General features: G+C 31.6%; 4 protein-coding genes across 4 annotated transcripts; 3 read left to right on the forward strand and 1 right to left on the reverse strand.

The window, feature by feature from the left end:
• The first annotated feature begins 914 nt into the window (after positions 1–914).
• Positions 915–1,768, forward strand: LOC126680066 (uncharacterized). The gene has a single exon (XM_050375107.2). It carries the CDS (start codon positions 943–945, stop codon positions 1,549–1,551), a length of 609 nt encoding a protein of 202 aa, XP_050231064.1. The 5' UTR covers positions 915–942; the 3' UTR covers positions 1,552–1,768.
• A 7,884-nt stretch (positions 1,769–9,652) lies between these two features.
• LOC126680230 (putative gamma-glutamylcyclotransferase At3g02910) lies at positions 9,653–10,353 on the forward strand. Its single transcript, XM_050375306.2, has one exon. The coding sequence runs from the start codon at positions 9,747–9,749 to the stop codon at positions 10,284–10,286; it is 540 nt and encodes a 179-aa protein (XP_050231263.1). The 5' UTR covers positions 9,653–9,746; the 3' UTR covers positions 10,287–10,353.
• A 2,550-nt stretch (positions 10,354–12,903) lies between these two features.
• LOC126682597 (glycine-rich cell wall structural protein 1.8) lies at positions 12,904–14,115 on the forward strand. The gene has a single exon (XM_050378322.2). It carries the CDS (start codon positions 12,939–12,941, stop codon positions 13,878–13,880), a length of 942 nt encoding a protein of 313 aa, XP_050234279.1. The 5' UTR covers positions 12,904–12,938; the 3' UTR covers positions 13,881–14,115.
• A 1,695-nt stretch (positions 14,116–15,810) lies between these two features.
• LOC126682965 (ubiquitin carboxyl-terminal hydrolase 21) lies at positions 15,811–19,617 on the reverse strand. The gene is made up of 8 exons (XM_050378761.2): positions 18,996–19,617; positions 18,793–18,913; positions 18,554–18,667; positions 18,230–18,384; positions 17,770–18,114; positions 17,376–17,498; positions 16,332–16,872; positions 15,811–16,251 (listed from the first exon to the last, which is right to left on the reverse strand). Exons 1-8 carry the CDS (start codon positions 19,404–19,406, stop codon positions 15,986–15,988), a joined length of 2,076 nt encoding a protein of 691 aa, XP_050234718.1. The 5' UTR covers positions 19,407–19,617; the 3' UTR covers positions 15,811–15,985.
• Between the last annotated feature and the right edge of the window lie 778 nt (positions 19,618–20,395).

Raw genomic sequence — 20,395 nt, forward strand, 5'->3', positions numbered from 1 at the left:
ATTAAAAGAATTTATTTTTTTTTTAAATGAAGGAGTCACTAAATTGGATAATTGTTCATAATTAAAGCTAAAAATGTACTTCTATCCAGAAAATAATGGTCTATTTTTTTTCAAATACTTGCACATATCTAATAAATCACAACATTTAAAAATAATTGTTTTATATTAAAGTCTACTATTTATTGTTATTTTCCTAAAAAGAAAGTGAATCAATCACTATATTAATAAGAGGATAATAAAAAATTATATAAATAATTAATATGATAAGCGGACTATTATTGTAAGACAAAAGATGTTAATATTAATGCTATTGAAAAACTTAGTTAGAGAAACAATTGAATTTTTTTAAGACATTAAGACTTTTATTAAATAATGCCATTGAAAAATACTAATGCTATTGAAAAACTTAGTTAGAGAAACAATTGAAAAATACTAATGCTAGTCACTTTTATAAATAAAAGTCAATTTAATCAACCTTAAATTTTATTAAAAAGTTGAAACCAACACACTATAGTAATTTATTTAATCAATTTATTAATAAAAATAATTATTAACTCAAAATTCTTTACAAAACAATTAAAATTAAAAGATGTCAACATTAAAATCTCTCATTCCCTTGACACATTCAATCAAATAAAAATACCAAATTTTCATTTATGGACCCACCTAGCTAGCTGTTGGTTCATGACCAGTCCCCTTCCAATTGGGCAACTCCGTAAATTAATCAAACAAATCCGTCATCTTCTTAAAACCAATGGCAACTCCCGTAAATTACTCTCTTTAATAGGGCAATTCACTAAAGACTAAAACGTGCCGTTTTGACATTTGAATTCGACAGTCAAAAACTAACCATGGTTAATTAAACTTAACTCTAGTTGAGTTATCAAGTTAGTTATTATAAACTTCACAGTGAGAGAAAAAAATGGTGAGTACCTCTCATACATGGCGCATTATATCGATGAAGAAGACGTATGGAAATGTCCAAAACACCCTTCAAAGCGCCGACGAACAGGAATCTGCCACGTATGTCTCCGTGAGCGGCTCTCGTCTCTCTGTCCTCACTGTGCTAAAGTACGCCCCTGCTCTTGCTCCGCCACTACAACAACCGCTCATAAATCCTCCGCCGATTCATTCGTCGCTGAAATTGGAACCGTTGGCCGCGTTTCAAATCTGATCGACGGCGAACCTGCCTTCCGTCGGTCTAGGTCAGTCGCAATTCCGTTCCTCCGGTCAAAGCCGTCGGTTGATAGTAAAGATAGCCGGAATATCGTCTCATCGTCTTCGTTTTGGTCAAGGTTTAGAAGCGGAAATAGTAGTCGGAGAGAAGCGGAGTCAAATTTGACGGCGGCGAGTAATGGTTATGAAAATGATAATAATAAAGAGCGGAGGAGGAGTATGATGAGGAAATCAAGGTCCGTCGCGGTAACGTCGGAATCCGCTAAGTCGGCGAAGGGAAGAGGCTGGTATTTTCCGAGTCCGATCAAGGCTTTCCGGCAATCGATTTCCAGAGGAATAATGGTACACGAAAGATCTCCGTTACATAGAGGTTGAATTTTATTTACTGAAAATTACCAAATTAGATCAGTCTTAAAAATGACAGTATAGTTTTTTAATTAACAGCTCAACTTAGAAATTCAATGTTTATTTAATTTTATTTTCGTGGATATAAATTTTTTATTGATTCATCAAAAGTAGCAAATTTTCTTTTTTTTAATTGTATACTTACTATTTTGTTTCCAATAAAATCATATTGAAAATTTTAATTGAATATCAATAACTCTATTTTATTTCTATATTTAAAATATGTTTATATATATAAAAGATATTTATATTGAATTAAGGGATAAAGAGGCAATGAAGTAGTATGATATTTTTGAAGTGAATGAATGAAATTAAGATATGATGATTGGAACCAATGAGCTATAATTCAAATGGTATAAGCGCTAAGCAGCAAACTGTTAGGTCGTGGGTTCGATTCCTCTCACAAGCGCTTCCCCCTCCCCAAATTATCAAAAAAAAAAAATATGATGATTGGAAGTTGTAGAGTTTTGATCTATAATTATTTATTTATTTGTGGTAGAGTTAAATCATTGAGTGTTAACTGCCTATTCATGATGGATATAGCAGTTTGGACCCACTACACATGTGGTGTTTTAATATTTGTTTTAGGTTATATTAAAATTAAAATTGAAATACTAACCCATAAATCAGCTCATATAAAATATTCAACCAAATTAAATCAATCTATTACAAAAAACGAAACAATAAATATATATGTGAAATTTTGACGGTGTAGATAATAAGTTAGAATTCAAAGTCTTGAAAATTTTTCAACACCATGTACGTTATTATAATTTGTATCTTCATTAGCTTCGTATGGTTATAGTTTCAATATAATTTTGATAACGAGCTGAGTGCTGAAGCTGCTTCATCGGTAGGCAACATGTTCATTTTATCTGCGGGACCTGCTTACTTCAGATAGAACTCCGATTACAACTTATCTTAAATCATAGATTTTTCTCTTGTGCGAGTTGGTAAGACTTCCAAAACGGAGACTTTTTACTTTGGTTAGCCGGATGCTTCTCCTCCTATAGAGGCTACGCATCCACTTTAGTCTAAACCTTCCAATGGTTTGCATGTCAATGACAATGCATCATTTCGATGGACATTGTAATATATGTTGGAGATTTCGTGTTTCTTGTTGACCGTATACTTTTGAGAAATCAGTCAACGATACAACAGATGGGCGCTTACACGCGAATTAGCTTCTATGGTCGAGTTTTCCACCAGCACAACAGACACTGTCCCATTCGAGCATCCATTTTTAGTGTATAGTTTTAGTCTTATGAAGCAGCTAATCGAATTCCGCTTGAAATAATAAGTAGTAACGGGTGTTTCTAGTCGAAAGAGCTCTCTCAAATAGAATTTGAGCACCACAAAGAATCAATTGATCATGGTCCTATTACCTACAAAAATGAGCAATATTAAAAAAATTAGAAAAATATAAACATGCGGGAGGAAAATTTGGTGATTTTTCAGTAAAAGGCGAAAACCATTTTCAACTCCAGTGAAGCTTTAATAAAAAACAAAACTTTAAAACTGAATTTTTTCAAAGAGAAACTCTATAAAGAGAAGTCAGAATCCCACGCCTAGCATCAATTTAACTTGTAACAATTAAATAACAAAAATCGAGTGACGATTTGTCAAGACTTAAGAGCAGTTAGGTTATGTCTTCAAAACTATTAATGAATTTTCGTTATATTTACAACCAAGTCTTTATTTTCATTATTAGAAAAAATATTTGCAGGAGAAATTGAACTCACAATCTAGCAGAATGCTACTTAACGATTATACTATTTCATTATTAATATTGATAATGTTTCTTCTTCTTTGTGACGTCTATCAATATGCTATCTATTATATCACCTCTAGCTAATTAATTGAAATTAAGTTAAATTTTTGAATTCAAGTATTTTTTTTAGACGAAATGTAGGACTTTATTGTAGTACTAGAAAAGGTATTATAATTGAAGCATATTGCTTCTTACGAATACATTAAAAGAAAAATAAATATACACAAGCTGCAATCCTCTTACACGAATTAATGAGATAAAAATTCTCGATGATAGCAATATGAAATCGAAAATTGTAAATTGTTGATAAAATATTACAATATCTTTTGCAAGCAACTGGTCTGGATTTCGTCAATTGGGCATAAATTCAAAGTACACTTTATCATAAATAGAATTTGCAACTCTAACAGTTTCAACTTGAATTGTTCAACTGGATTATATCTTTGAATGAATCTGATTGAAAAACTAAAAACAAAAAATCCATCATAAACGTTTCAAATATGCACAACAATAAAAGATTCACAAAGGTAACATCAAATCCCATAAAGGGTAATATAAAAACTTCCATGAAGAAAATTATAAACTTTATAAAAGGAGAAATAGAAACAACCATAAAATAAAAAATATAAAATAACAAGACAACGGCCAAATATAAAAATGTAAATAAAAAATTAATAAAGGAAAATAAGACCACCGCCGATCAAAATATTGATCCGCGGTGGTCTTGAAGAGGGCAAAAAATAAGGTTGGTTTTTCTTTTTGACAATGGCGGCTGAGAAAATAGGGTTTTATTGCCGTGGGATTTAGGAAGTTAATTTATGAACATGAATTCAAGAAAATTCAAATGCAATTTATTGAAAGCTAATTTAAACAAAAAAATCATTCAGTTACAATATTTGAGTGAAACGAGTCTCAAATTTGTTGTTCATAAATTTGATAAAGTGATTATTTATTTATAATATAAAGTCACAAATTATTTAAATAGATAAATCAAATTTTAAAAAAAAAATTAGGAATCTTAATTTGATCATTATATTCTAAGACTTCAAAATTCTAGAAGATACGATATTAAAATAAAAAGTACCTCATAAATATCTTTAATTATAAACAAGAGTTCATTAACATTTTAGGCAAGTGTCAACAATACAAAAGATTGAAACGTTAATCCGTGAGCGGAATGTGATGTAGTTCACACTATTTCTGATATGTAAGGTCATCTCTAACAGAGCACCAAATTACCAATTTAATGTGCAAATTCTCTTTAACAGTATTCTATATCCAAATCATCTCAAAAAAAAAAAAGTATTCTATATCCAATTCTATTATAGTGTATTTTATTTTTTATTCTATATATATATATATATATATAGTGACTCTATTATAATGTACTTTAAAATAGAGTACTATTAAAGAAGAAAATAGAGTAACTCTATTTTACTTTTGATTTTCTATTTTATTATAAATTTTATTATTAAATATTTGTTAATTTTTGTTCCAATATAATCTAAATTAAGAATGTTCGATTTAATCGGAAATTTATATATGTAACATTAAATAATTTTTTTGATAAATAAAATATATTTAATGTCTTTTATTATTTAATTAATATTTTTAAAATTAGCAAACATAATTAAAAATATATATATAAACATATTTAATAAATATATTATTAAAATTAATAATATATTTAATTATAAATAAATATATGAATGCATTTTGTAAGTATTGAATAGTTCATGAGTGTAAATGTAAAATGCTTAAAATTTTATTGTTTAAGAATATGCTGATAATATTCTTTTAGAGTGAAAATAGAGTTAGTTGTTAGAGATGAAACACTGTAACAGTATAGTTTTAGTGAAATTCACACTATTTTGAGGATTTTTATTGGAGATGCCTTAAGTTGTATTATTATTAAATCATACGAGTTTTGCTAAAATATCTTAAACTCTACATGGATCATGAACTTTGGATGAGATAATATTTTTAATGTAATATTGACAATTTTTACAGAATATCTATAAAATGAGCGTATAGTCAAATGAATAAAGGACCAATCCAACCCTAGGATTGGCATAAAAAATTAAAAATGTCATTCATAATAAAATCAGTAAAAGATACACACATTTTTGCCAAATCTATTTTAATTTTTCTCTTCCAGTCACACCTTTTATGCACCATTATGAGATGGAAAATAAATTAAAAAGACCTTTTATATTTATAAAACTATTAAATTTCATAAATTTATAATTTTAAATATGATGTTTGTGCAAATATAATTTTAAGGACTAAATTAAAATTGAAGTCTTGTTAGTTAAGTTATTTGACTTAGTTAGCCAACCAAAAATGAAAAGAGGAACTCAATCGCTACCGGTGATAAATTGTGAATGATCAGATTATTTGATTTTTGAAACAGAAAGGATACAAGTCTGAATAATGATATATATAGCGGCCTTGAGAAATTTGCTCAAAAATTTATTCTAGTTATATTTATAATTTTATTACTTTCAATTGATTTTCACATCATATTGTTAATTTTATTCACTTCCCTCTCATTTTCCTCATACTTGCTCTCAAGATATTTAAAATTTTCCATCCATATTTACTTTTCTACCACTTTAATAATTTATATAGGTTTCCAAATAAGAGGTAAGGGTCAACTGAATTCGGTCATTATATCAAAAGATTATACTATATGATTCTCAATGAAGATATGAACATCTAATAACGTGAACCCTACGCTTAATCCCAAACATTATACTAAAAATATTTATTGCTGGAATGAGAATCTACAAGTGGATTTAGGAGATAGTTGTTCATAAAAAATACAGAAAAAATAAATACAGATAATAAAACAAACAAGAACAATGATTAGACTCATATGGAATTGACAAAATAAATAAATGACGCAGTTGAATTTTTATGTGTATCTGTGGAATCTTAGCACATGTAGATAGGGGGTGAGCATTGTCGTTCGTTCGGTTCCAAATCGACCATAACCGATGTTGTCGAACTTTCCCTAATTTTAGTCCGAACCGTAGTTATTTTCATCCAACACCGAACTTTTTTTTGACCGAAATTTTGGTTGGTTTGGTTTTAGTTTTAAATTTCGATTCAAATTTGAATTTATTTTAAAAATTCAATAAAAATCTTTAATTTTTGGTCAAATAACAAAAATCCCGAAATTTACATTAAAACGTCAAAAAAGTCATTAATATTTTTGAAAAAGTCCGGTTCGGTCGGTTACTTTGGTTTTACAACCTCTAAAACCAAACTGTTAAGTGAACTCCAATATTTTCAAAATCAGAGATCCAACTAAACCGTTTTCACCAAAAAGATAAATCAAATAATAAATTTCGGTTTGGTTTGATTTGATTTTTCGGCTAATTTTTGCTCAGCCCCAATAGATTTGAAAAACAACACAAAGAACTATAATTGGAATTAATTAACATATTATTATTGACATTCCCATTTTTGTAATATTCAATGTTTTGAAAGATACATTCCACCTCGAGGGGATGCAAGAACATACTTCGACATTTACTTTGAGAGCAGAAATTTCATTTTTCACTATATGAGTTCGACAGAGGATGTATGTGTAATGGTGGGCCCCTTCTTTATTAAAAGATTATTATACATTTAATTTTGTCAAAAAAATTATACATTTAAAGTAAAGTCAAAAATATTGGATAAAAATAGTTAGATAAATCCTTATGAAATCCTTTTGTAAATTTCTTATTAAATAATAAAAGTCGTTATCTTTTTTTTTTAATTCGTACAGAAAAACTGGATAAATTGATATCACGACCTTAACAGAATGTTATCTGTATAATATTTAAAATATACCATTCTATTAAACATGTTTAATATTATTTACCGATAATCTCTTGATTTAGTGGCTAATAGTGACATTCAAGATTCAAGGGGTTCAAACTTTGACAAAAACTATGAAAAATTATAAAAACAATATTTGAAAATCTAATGTTATATGAAAAATAAAGACTATTGTTAAATATTATAACTCGTGGTGTTGATGAAATTTAAAATGATGTAATAATATTAATGAGATTTGTAATATGGCCAAAGCTATTTTGTGTCCTTTGTACTTTTTTTAAAAAAAGTTGAATTCATTAGGTCCCTATAATTTTACGGATTTAATTTCATATATAGGTCTTTTTTCCGAAAAAATCACTACACGAGTGCTCAATTGTCGTTATTGTTATTATATGAAAAAAATGATAAAGTAGATTTGAATTAATAGGGTAAAGTTTTATGTACTCTTTAAGTGTGTGTTTATCAGTTCTTAATTATACTTTTAAATTTTTGTTTGTTTGGTTTCTCTTTAAGTTCGGTCACGTTTCTTTTTCATTAAAAAAATATATAAATTTAAAATAAATTGAATACATGGATTAGATAATAATAAAATTTAATAGAATAGATAAATAAAAAAAATAAAAGTAAAAGACCGTAAAAATGAATTCGGCCTTGTAATATTATTTCTAACTCTCCTATGTCTGTAAAAAAAATATTTATTGTACCAAGATAGAAATCATTTTATTATCTTAAGTTGGCACTAGTTTTGAACCAAATATTACACTTTATAAATTGAAAGTGAATGGGTATTGTGTTAGCTATATGTAATAGGTATTGACTATGTATTTTATCATTTTTTTTTGTAAAGCTAATAGACCGAAAAATTATTAACTTTTATTGTTTAATAGCATCCGATTTTGTAAAACAACCAATTTTATTCTATTCTATATTTTTAATTTTTAATAGCACTCTAAATTAAAAAAATTAGATGATTTTATTACTATAAAGATAAAAATATTCAAAGCAACTAAATATAAGGGTATGCTTTTTTTACTTGAAAATAATTCAAACAAGTCATTTAACTTAAAAAAATCAAGTAATTCCTCAATAAAAGAGTTCAATTTGATGATTTAAAATACTATTAAAAGTTAAAAATACGAAATAAGATAAAATTGACCGTTTTACAAGGTCGGGATGCTATTAAAAGTCAAAAGTAAGAAATAGAATAAAATTAACCTAAGGTCGGGATGCTATTGAAAAAAAAAAGTAAAGATTGGTAATTTTGCAGCCTATTAGCATTTTTATAATTAGTAAGTAGGCATTTTATTGTAGTTTTATATCATGATAAATTGTTTAAATAATTATTTTTTTCTACTATTATCAAGTATGTGATTAACTATTAACTTTAATAAAGAGCTATATTCAAACTATCTATGGTCTTAATAGAACATTGATATTATAACGTTGACTGATTATTATATTTTATTAATCATATATTTGAGTAATTAAATCAAATTTTAGGTGCTATTTGAGAAATAAAATGACACATCATGAGAATAAGAATTAATCATTGTTATAAGTAATTTTCACTACAATAATATTAATATAATTTTTTGACCTTAAAATCACTATAGATTTTTACATAACTACTATTTTATATTTTAAAATACTATAACATTGTATTTAATAGGATAATGGAATAAATTGTCGTTTGGTATGAAAGTAGATATGTGAGAAATATGAGTGAATGAGAAGAAATTTATCTATCATCTATTTTTTCTATTTTAATAACCACATGTGTTTTTACTTATTACATTTTAACATTTTTAAAATGGGTTTTTTTCTAGTAAAAATATGTAATTGGCAGCTGAATTTTTTTTATCATTTAAACTAAAAAACTTATCATGTATGCATAATTTGTCCTAAAAACTTCCTTTCAAAATGAAATTATGGTAAAACTTGCAAAATCCGGTTGCAGTGTCAAAATCTAGCTACCAGCCTGCCACATATGCAATTTGACTGAAAAAGGTCATTTATTTATTTTTTTAAAATTAAATAATCAAAATAAAAAATTTAAATTGTGATCGTAAAAAAAAATTAATTTGAATATTCTCATAATCAATTAACTTGCATATGAGTTAGTAAGATGTTTTTTTGATTTGAGATCATATGTTCAAATTATATTCATGTATGCGACGTTTAAAATTTAGCCTCAGACAAAAATCTATCCGTCTCAAATGGAAAAATATCGTTTTATAGTTCGGATTCATACATGACACTTATATATTCTATACCTAAAAAAACATATGTAATTTTTTATATATTTTAAAACAATTTATAATAGAAATATTTTTTATATTTATGGAATAAAAGGTGTATATAGTATAAATTATATTCCACTTTTATAAAATTATAAAAAATTTAAAGAAATATTTACTAAATTTAAAATCTAATTCTGAAAACTTAGCAAAACAAAATTTGTAAATTTTTTTACATTTAATGGAATATTAGTCATTTTCCAATTATTATTTCTAGATTTCAGCAAACCTATCTTCTTTTCTATCCAACCATTTCTCTCCAAACCATGGCAGATACCACCAATGAAACAAACCCAATTTTAATTTTCTCATACGGCACCCTCAAACTAAATTTCCCCAACTACAATCGTATTCAAAATTTAATCCGCCAGAACAGCGCCTCCTTCATCGGCATTTACGTCACCGACCAATCATATCCTCTTATCATCGGCCCCTTTGGAATCCCTTACCTCGTCAATCTCCCCGGCGCCACCGCCAGCCACCGCGTCAAGGGGGAGCTTTACTCCGTGTCGCATGGAGGAGCCGCGTTGCTCGACGAATTCGAGGGTGTGAGTATTGGTCACTACGAGAGGCTACCGATTCGAGTGGCGAAATACTGTGAAGGAAATGAAAACGACGTCGTTTTGGTTGAAGAGGAGGCGTATTTCGCTCATCGGAGCTTTGGAGAGAAGATGTGGATGAAGAGAGGAAGAATTGGGTTGAGTGAGTATAGTGAAGGAAATGGAAATGAATATGTGAGGAAAGAAAATAGGAAATGTGGTTCTAACAACATACTTGATAGTATCGAAATGTTTTTGTCGTCTTGAAAATTGTTCATGTTTTAATAGGATGATTAAATGAAAAAAAAATTATATTTTTCGTATGTTAAAAATTGGGTAATTGATTTTGGAGGTCACTGTACTTTTAAAAAGTTGCAAAATGGTGAGCGAACTTCAAAACGTAACATTTTAGTTACTATACTATTTGGTTATGTTAAGATAGAAGGATTTTTGGTTACCGAAGAAAATTATTTCAAGTCGATTTTTTGTTGATTGTGTGTATATATGAAATATAAGATATTATTTGTTATAAATAATCAAAATTTGATTACTACGTATGTATAATTTGACCGTAAAACACTAAAAAACCTTCCAAAATCACATATTTGAAAGTTTAGTAACCAATTTGTTACGTTTTGAAGTTCGGTCACCATTTTGCAATTCTTGAAAAGTACAGTGACCCCTAGAATCAATTACCCGTTAAAAATTATTAACTTGTTGGAAGCTTTTGTGAACGAATTGTTAAGACACCTATATTAAGCCGGGTCCGGACGGTGATATACCAAAATCAGTATCGGTGAGGGTTTAGCTGAGGGATTGGTTCTCTCATCAACAAAAAATATTAACTAGAATTATAATGTTTATGATGTATTTATAAATTATAATGATAACAATATACTCTCTTTGTCCTATTTAAAAAGTCATTTATTCTATTTTAGGATCATTTCCATTTTTAGAATAATGAAATGAATATCCTACTTTACCCTTTATTTAGTTATCTTAAAGAGATTTTATAAAAAAATCACTATTATTAATAAAGGTAAAACATAAAAGAACATAAAAAAAATAAAAGAATAAATATATTTTTTAATCTATGTGTAAAAGTAAATGAGACTTCTAAAATAAACTGACGGTGTATATTCATTAATCTTATGAAATTAATCCTATAGATGTTAAATTAGGGCTACGTACAGTTCGGGAATTGAGAGAATAGCAAATTTTCAAAACATAACTGAAAATTAGAAATTCCTATATGTATAATGGAACATATATACCTAATACATGAAATTGCATTTTCATGAGCTCTGGACAAACCCGGCTCAGCCTTCGATCCGTTGCTCGTCTTCTTCAAGACAAATCCAATTTGGATTCGTCTTAAGGAAGATGAACCAGATTTGATTTGTCTTCCTCGACACGAAGAGATCTGGTTCGATTGAAATCAGATCGGGTTCGTCTCGAAAAAGACGAACGGTGGATCGGAAGGCGGCGGAGTCGGAAAAGGTTGCAGCAGGGTCGAAGTTAATTAAAAAAAAGGAATTATATATTTTAAAAAATTTATTTATATATAGTTAAATGAAAATTTATTTTAATTAATTCTCAATTTAAAATTTAAAAATGAGAGACTTATTTAAAAAAATTTGAGTGAAAAGGGTATGATTATATCCTGAGATTTAGTGTTTTTGAATGATTTCATCTCTTTAATAATAAAATCGTTCAAATTGATAATTGAGGGTGTAATTGAAATCAAAAGATGTGTATTTGGATACAATTTAACGTGGGGTGAATTTAAAAAGAGGTTAAAAGGTGGATGTTTTTTTGGGGATATTAGGTCTTTTAGAAACCGTTTGAAACTGATTGTGTATACAATCATATTATATGAATTAAAATGACAAACCATGACAACATATTTAAAATTATTTTTGACTTTTCTAATTGTGATCGAAAAATGACTAAAGATATTTATTTATTAAACCTTTATAAAAAAAAAATCAACCAAATCTGTTGAATCAGTTTAAATTTTGGTAAAAGCGGTCAAAATTTTGGTAAATTTTCGAATCGGATCGTAGTCAATTTTCGACCGAATTATTAGTTGAATCGGTTTAAATTTTAGTAAGACCGGTCAAACTTGATATTATTGAAAATTTCACTTTTTTCTCCTTTAAAATCAGCTCATAGTCGATTTTCGACTGAATAAGTTGAATAAATTTAAATTTTGATGAGACCGGACAAAATTGATATCATTGAAAATTTTAATTTTTTCTCCTTTCGAATCGGATGATAGTCGATTTTCGATCAAACTAGTTCAATCGGTCAATTTTTAAGTCATAAGTTGGGATTTGAAATTTATATTGTAGGAGTTATTTCAAATTCTCAAATTTGCATGTGTAACAATTGATTTGGATATAACTCAGTCGAAATCCAATAAATTCTACAATCAAAATAAAAAAAATTAGCTCAAATTTAAATTCAAATCTAAATCCACTCTTATCCAAACGCAACACTAGAAAGAACTCAAAATTTAGACATTAGAAATTTAGAACAATATTGTATTATGAAAATTTTAGACACCACCATTGGTGCAATACTTGCATTTGATAAAATAAGTGAATGAGTGGGAGTAAGTAAGAGAAGATGACTATGGAAATGTTAGGGTTACACTTTAAAGATCTTTTACTCCAAATATGGATATATGGAAGACAGCAAATAAGCAGAAATGAGTGTGGTTTAGAGTGAGACTAAGGCTATAGTGTGGTTTGTTTTGTGGTTGCGCGCACTGTATATTGGACCATAAATTGCTTCTTTTTGCATGTGCTTCCGTCTATTCTGTGGCAACAACGCGGGTTCGGACCCCATTCAAATTCCTATAAATACCAACCTTCACTAGCTTACTAAAATCAGCCAACATTGTCACTTATAACAATGGCTAGTCACAAACTCGTTAGTTCTGTTTTCTTTCTGTTGCTAGGGTTGGGCATTTGCTCTGCCTCTAGAGCCCTCTTTGGCTACGATGGAGCTTATTATGGAGGTGCTGCTGGTGGTGGACAAGGTGAAGGTGCAGGCTATGGTGGCGCAGGTGGTGGCCATGCTGGTGGTGGAGGTGGTGGTAGTGGTAGTGGTGGTGGAGTTGCTTATGGTGCTGGAGGGGAGCATGGTGTAGGGTATGGAAGTGGGGGTGGAGCAGGTGCTGGTGGCGGTGGTGGTGGTGCAGTTGGTGGATATGGAGGTGGTGGTGGTGGTGGTAGCGGGAGTGGAATAGGTTATGGTGGCGGAGGTGAACATGGTGCTGGATATGGAAGTGGAGGTGGAAGTGGTGGTGGCCAAGGAGCTGGATATGGTGGAGATCACGGGGTTGGATATGGTGGTGAACATGGTGTAGGATATGGTGGTGGTGGAGGTGGTGGAAGCGGAAGTGGAGGTGGAGGTGGTTATGGCGGTGATCATGGGGCTGGCTATGGAAGTGGAGGAGGTAAAGGTGGTGGAGAAGGATATGGTGCAGGTGGTGAACATGGAGCTGGATATGGAGGAGGTGGAGGAGGTGGCAGTGGCAGTGGGGGTGGATATGGTGGTGCTGGTGAGTATGGTGCAGGAGGGCATGGAGGTGGTAGTGGAGGTGGTGCTGGAGGTGGATATGGTGGTGCTGCTGGTGGAGAATATGGTGGAGGTGGTGGGAGTGGTAGCGGTGGAGGAGGAGGTTATGCAGCAGGAGGAGCACATGGAGGAGGATATGGTGGAGGTGGAGGAGAAGGAGGAGGGCATGGCGGAGCTGCAGGTGGCTACAATGTTGGTGGCGGCGGCGGTGGTGGCTCTGGTGGTGGAGGTGGTTATGCTGCAGGTGGCCATGATGGTGGCTACCTGCCTTGATAGTATCATATTTTCAGATTGCTTAAGAAACAAGAAATTGCTGATTGGTCCATTCATTAGAACCTAATTATACAATAATAATGTTTGGACTGTGCCGGGAAAACAATTATTCATATCTTTGATTAACATTTGTATTCTACTAAGTGGGAGTAGACTGTGTTTCTGTTTCTCAATTTGTTTTTGTTTATCAACTTTTTCATGCATAGCATGATCAATAAATCATTCGATTCAAGAATTTTACTTTAATATTATTATTTTCCTTTTGAATTTTTATGAACAAAGGATCACTTTACCCCCTGAACTTGGCGCAAAGTATCAAAAACGTTCAAATTAGCGAAACCGGATCATTTTTACCCTGAACTTGGCCAAACCGTTTCAAAAACACCCCTATGCTGATGTGGCGCCCTAAATGGAGAGTGAGATTCTAAATTTCAAATAATTAACTCTAATTAACCCTAATTAACTGAATTTTAATTAAATATTTTAATCCTAATTAATCTAAACCCCATCTTCTTCTACCTCCATCACCATTATCCCACCTCCATTAACCACCACTAAAAACTCATCAACCACCGCCGGAACCTATCAACCACCGCCGGAACCCATCAATAACCGCTCAAAACACCACCGCCCGAACCCATTGGAGCGACCTATCAACCACCGCCGGGATCTGAGCCGTCTCTCATCTGAGAGACGAATCGTCTCTCATCTGAGAGACGAATCGTCTCTCATCTGAGAGACGAAATCCGCGTCTCTCAGATGAGAGACGAACCCAGTTCGTCTCTCATCTGAGAGACGAACAGATCTCGTCTCTCATCTGAGAGACGAACAGATCTGTTCGTCTCTCATCTGAGAGACGAACTTCGTCTCTCATCTGAGAGACGAACTTCGTCTCTCAGATCTCTCAGGACGAACCCAGAATTGGGTTCGTCCTGAGAGACGAACCCAGCTGATGAGCAGCTGCCGGAAAATCTTTTCCGGCAGCTGCTCATCTGAATTTTAAAAAAATTGACTTTTTTTGTAAAAAGTATAAAAAGGTTCTTTATATTTTTAGTTAATATAATTTTGATATATGAGGTTTTAAAAATAAATTGCTTTTTTTAATTATTATGGACTAATTTATAAAATGTTAAAAGAATTAGGATTATTTTAACCTTTTACCATTAAAAACCACCTAGGAAAAAAAACCACCATTTAAATCAGAGAGTGTGTCTCACTCTCCTAGGTGAGAGTGGGGAGGGGGGTTTTGTACCAAATTTGACAAGTTCAGGGTAAAAGTGATATTGTTTTGCTAATTTGGACGTTTTTGATACTTTGTGCCAAGTTCAGGGGGTAAAGTGATTCTTTGTTCGAATTTTTATGTACTCCCTAGTCCCTTCATTCCCTTGCAAATGTCCATTTTTTAAGTTTTTCTATTCTAAAATAATTGTCCATTATAAACTTAATGACAACTTAAAAAAAACATTGTTAATCTTTAGTTTAATTAGTGGAGTAGAGAGATCATTTATTAAAATATTAATTTTTGATATATAAGGTTATTTGTAATATTAATGAAATTTCAGTGACTTTTTTTATGTGTATGTTTTTGTAAAAAATGAATAATTAAAAGAAAATAAAAGGGAGTACTATCTAATAGCTGAAATTAAATTAAACTAAAAATGTATTATTTTCTCTAAAATTTAGATATTAAATAACTAAAATTTCTCTTATAAGGAAATTACTGTTAAATGTAATTAAAGTATGATGCCAAAAAAATAATTTTTAAGTTAAAAAGAAAACAATAATTTTGATCCAAAAGACGTTCATTTTATCCCTTCAACTTAGTATAGAAGATGAAATAAAATCATACTCATAATTTTGAATAAAAACACCCTCAACTTAGTATAAAGAATGATTGTAATTATCCTTTAATTAGTACTATTCAGATTAATTCTGTCAAATACTGAAGGGGGGGTGGGGGGTCAATTTAACTATACATATCCAAAATCAGCAGCATCAAATACATTACACAATAAACCAAATATGCAAACTCTATATATTCATTCTTCTTATTCATAGAACCTTTATATTCATACTACACTCACCGCCAAGTAACTGATAATTGCTCAACGTAAAACCGCAGAGCGACGAGGAATTTCGGAGCGGGAGCGAGGAGGGCTCGTCTGTTTACATGGCAATGATCTAATTCTTGTTTTCTTCTCGTTTACAGGAGAAATAGCAGCCAAAAATTTCATACGCCTTGCATTACTCATATGATTATTAATGTACTTATAAGCTTCTGCTTTCTGATCCCTTACGCCCTTCTTCGGTTTCTTAAAATCTACTGAATGCTCCACTTTCATATGATCTCGCCTGCTATTGTGTCTCGATTCTGGAAATGATCAAACTTTTAATTCCAATGATCAACTTGAGAACTAATACAAAAATGGATGAAAACTTAAATTGCTTTACCTGACTGCCCTCCGCAACTTGAAAGCGGACTTGAACGTGTTAGCAAAGTTGGTGGATCACGATCACGATGGCCATCACTTCTTCCAATTCTGTCAGAATCTTGAGCAGCCCTATTTTCTTGAACGGGAGGCAGAATAGTATCAAGCCACATAGAAACATCATTCATAGAGGTATCCTTTTTAGACTCGTCAGAGTATAATTTTGGTTCACTCTGTCTAGATCCGTTACAATTCTCAGCTGAAACCCCTTCAGTATCATTCCAGGTTTTATCTGTCCAGTCCTTTTCAGCCACTGTTACACAAGAGAAGTGGTTTGAAGTACTCTCAATATCACCTCTACTTACACGAGATTCGCAATGGTCGAGATTCTCCGAATGAGGATATGCAGCAGATTCGGTCACTGCCCTGTCTAAAACTGATCTGGGTGATGTAAATGAGAAGAAAGAATCTGCCAAACTGGAAATCCAGGGTGTCCCCTCTCTAACATAAAACAAAAGGTATGCAGCTTGAGATAGCACTTCTTCTTCTTCAACTTTAACTACCTGCATAGTTCCAAAACTACTTTTAGATTTACGCACATATATACTACTCAGCAAAATTTAAATTATTTCAATCAGTTCAGAAATCCATGAAAAAATGCTGATCTTAAAATGGCTTCCAGACATTTTCATAAAACAAGTAAGGACTTGTAATGTATTTGAGACCTTCAAAATCTGGGCAATAGGGCAGGGACATAAAATATAAAGCAAAGGTAATTGTAACATCTGTAACAATATAGTCCAATGCAAGAGAGAACAAGTGTTCAAAAACAATCTGAAGAATTTAAAACATGTTCAAGGCAACATAACTTGAAAAAATCAAAAGCTTTAAAATGGTATTTGCAGAGAGTTCCATAAAAATCAAAATGCATTTTGTTTACCATAACTCTTAACCAGATACATAATAAGAGAATAACCCTAGAAGCAAAAGAAGAATAACAGTTATGTAACAAATATTTTCAGAAAAAAGATAATGGATATCAAGCCTTGCAAATTGAGATTATTACCCTGGAGTCATCCAGCTTGTGCCATGTGCTTGGAGAGGACCGGACATAGCAAAAGTAATGCCCGGAATTAGCTGACACTCCAATATGCACCACAATTGCAGAAAGCAGATAGTTTAGATCCACCTATATCAACAAAATGAAATAGAAGTTAGTAACACCCCCCTTCCAATCAATAATCACATCAACATAATTTTCCAACATCAAATTGATCTCTAATTTGTTCTCCGAAATTGACATATCACATGTCTCCTACATGAGAGATCGATAGCACATGCCAGCAATCCTATTTACTTATAGGAACCATGCATTGACATTGTTTACAATTATCATATGATTCATATCTAATCGGATTCTCAAGAATTCGACAATGATTTATCCAGTCAAGTGATTAAACCTGAATCTCATCACAGCCTTGGCTGATGTTCGCATAGGGCTTCAAGTCAATCTCTAATGGAAACTCAACATGCTTGTCAATCTTTTCAATGGAGGATCCATCAGTCTTGAATCTCTTTAACATAAAAGCAGCAACAGAAGGAGCCTGGTCCAGCATAAGCTGCTTCTCCCTAGATGCCTCCTCCTTACAATGGTCGCATATAAACTTTACATCATCTTCCATTTTCTCTACCTTGGTGTAAGATTCTAGAGCACTTTGAAGAGTTCCAACACCTTCAATCTCCAAACTCATGTCCAACAGGGGTTCATAGTTATTAGAAATGTGGCCACATTTGCAACATCGCAGCTGAAAGTTGAATATTAGGTGATTAATTCACAATATTAAAAGAGTATCGCGTTAATATAATAGGTAAGTAGTTCATAACTAAAAACATAACACATGACTAATTCATAATTCATACTTTGCTTATAGAGCGACCCCCAAATACTCGCTCCACTATGTTATCCTCATCACTCAGGACTGTATCCGGGCAACAGTTTCGAAGTTTATCCAATAAGCATTGAAGGAATTCATGAGCATCTTCCTGTTGGTATTCTTCAAAACGGGATAAAATGTCTAATTAACATTGTCAAGAGTTACATTTACAATAAACTTCTATAGAAAAATTGCCTTCAAAACATAAAATCTCTGTTCAAATAGAAGATAAAACAAAGACCAACAGAAGCACCCATAGCAAAAGCATTTTTCTATGATAAAAACTGTAAATATAAACGGGAAAGGATACGTCTCAAATTGTTAACGACTCTGTAAGGTGATATAGCCTTTCCAGAAGAGGCTAAAGAAGATTCAATATGATCACGAAGAGTGCAGACGATACAAAAAAATCCTTCACTACTGCCTGCAAAACCCCGAATACAAATTTTAAACTAAGATACCAATGAACTAACAAAAACTATAAAAATACTAATTGATTGCAAGAATGAATAAATTAACTCAAACAGAAATAAAGGGCCGGAAACGTACTGTGGCATGGATTCGGATGATTGGAAGAACGGATAGCCATAACAAGCGGCACTGTATGAGTTAAACATTGCAGAATTGCATTAACATAGCAAGTATTTCCAAGATTACGAAGCCCAGCACCCTGCACACAATAAACCAAAAAAACTCAATGAATCAACAACCGAAACTCAATGATAAAACACATAAAGGTAGACTACACATACCACTCCAGTAGGCACAGTTTCTTGATCATTTGGTCCGCATCTCCAGCGATCTCTTGGATGAGGATAGCGATACTGGCAGCACGGTCCACACCGGCCAGGCCACGTGACTTCAAACAGATCAAACGGGTCATAATTTAGATTACAACTGCAATCATGACCAAAACGATTAACTTCTTGAGAATCTTTAAACTCATCTGGTTTATGATCGATTAAAGGCTCCTCTTCTTCTGTTGGAATGGATGATAGAGGGACTAAACACATGTAATCACCATCTAAAGATTGATCACTGCCATTATTTGCAGCAACTGAATCAGAATCTTGGAATTGGGTTTCTTCCAAATCTTGGATTGGCGGTGCTGTGAATGATGAATGATCCATGGTTTCGAAAGGAATTAGGGTTTCGGTATTCATGGAAGTATACTGTGAATTTGTAAAGTGATTGGGTTCTTGAAATGAAAATCTAGAAATTTAAAATTTGGTAAGATTTTGAGTTTAGGCGGAGAAAAGGAGAGGGAAATGAAAAAAAAAAGAGGGTTTTTGGTTTTGCGTTTTTAAAAAGAGAGGGAAAACTGAACCGCCATTTTTGTGTTTTCATTGGCTCTTTCCTTTTCGACCACTAAGGCACGCCGATGCCGACCGATATTCAGCCCAACCAAACCAATATGAAAAAGTTATCTTTTCTTAATTAATTTTAATTTTTTAATTTTTTGTTTTGTTTTTTATTTTAATTTTGACAATTATAACACAACTTTCAAATTCATTATTAGGGACAATTTTGTTGAGATGGCATGACACATGGCAGACCCATATGATGTTCAAATCAGTCAAAATTTCACCAAAAAATATCAAGAATAATTATACAACACAACTGTTGCGCCATGTCATTCGAACTAACAAACCAATTATGCGTTAGTTATGTGGAAAATTGAATGATAAAAAAAACAACAATTAAAAAATCTCCTATTACAAATGCTCATTGGCTTGATATAAAAATGACGTAGCGCATCGGTTGCATAGAATAAACACTCAAATATGAATGATGAATTTAAAAGAAAAAAAACAAATTAATGTGCTTGCGATTGACACTTTCTAAAAGTTACTCTTATGTTTTCTTTAAAACTCGGTGTAAAAATTATAATTTTATATGTAATTAATCCAATATTTATACATAATGCTTCGATCATTTTCCGGAACATTTGTTTTTTTGATCATCAGAACATTTGAAAGGGCAAGTAAAATGTTAAATTTAAAGGTATTTTCTTTAAGCTGCAAGGTCGGCCTAACATTATCTTGTTCTTCTCGAGTTTCCTTTTTAGATTTGCAAAAACATCTCATTAACACTACCTCATCTATCAACTTATTCCAGTTTACATTGCCCCGATACAGTACAGCAAGAAACC

The sequence above is a fragment of the Mercurialis annua genome, linkage group LG5, assembly GCF_937616625.2.
Source record: "Mercurialis annua linkage group LG5, ddMerAnnu1.2, whole genome shotgun sequence".
NCBI lineage: Eukaryota > Viridiplantae > Streptophyta > Magnoliopsida > Malpighiales > Euphorbiaceae > Mercurialis > Mercurialis annua.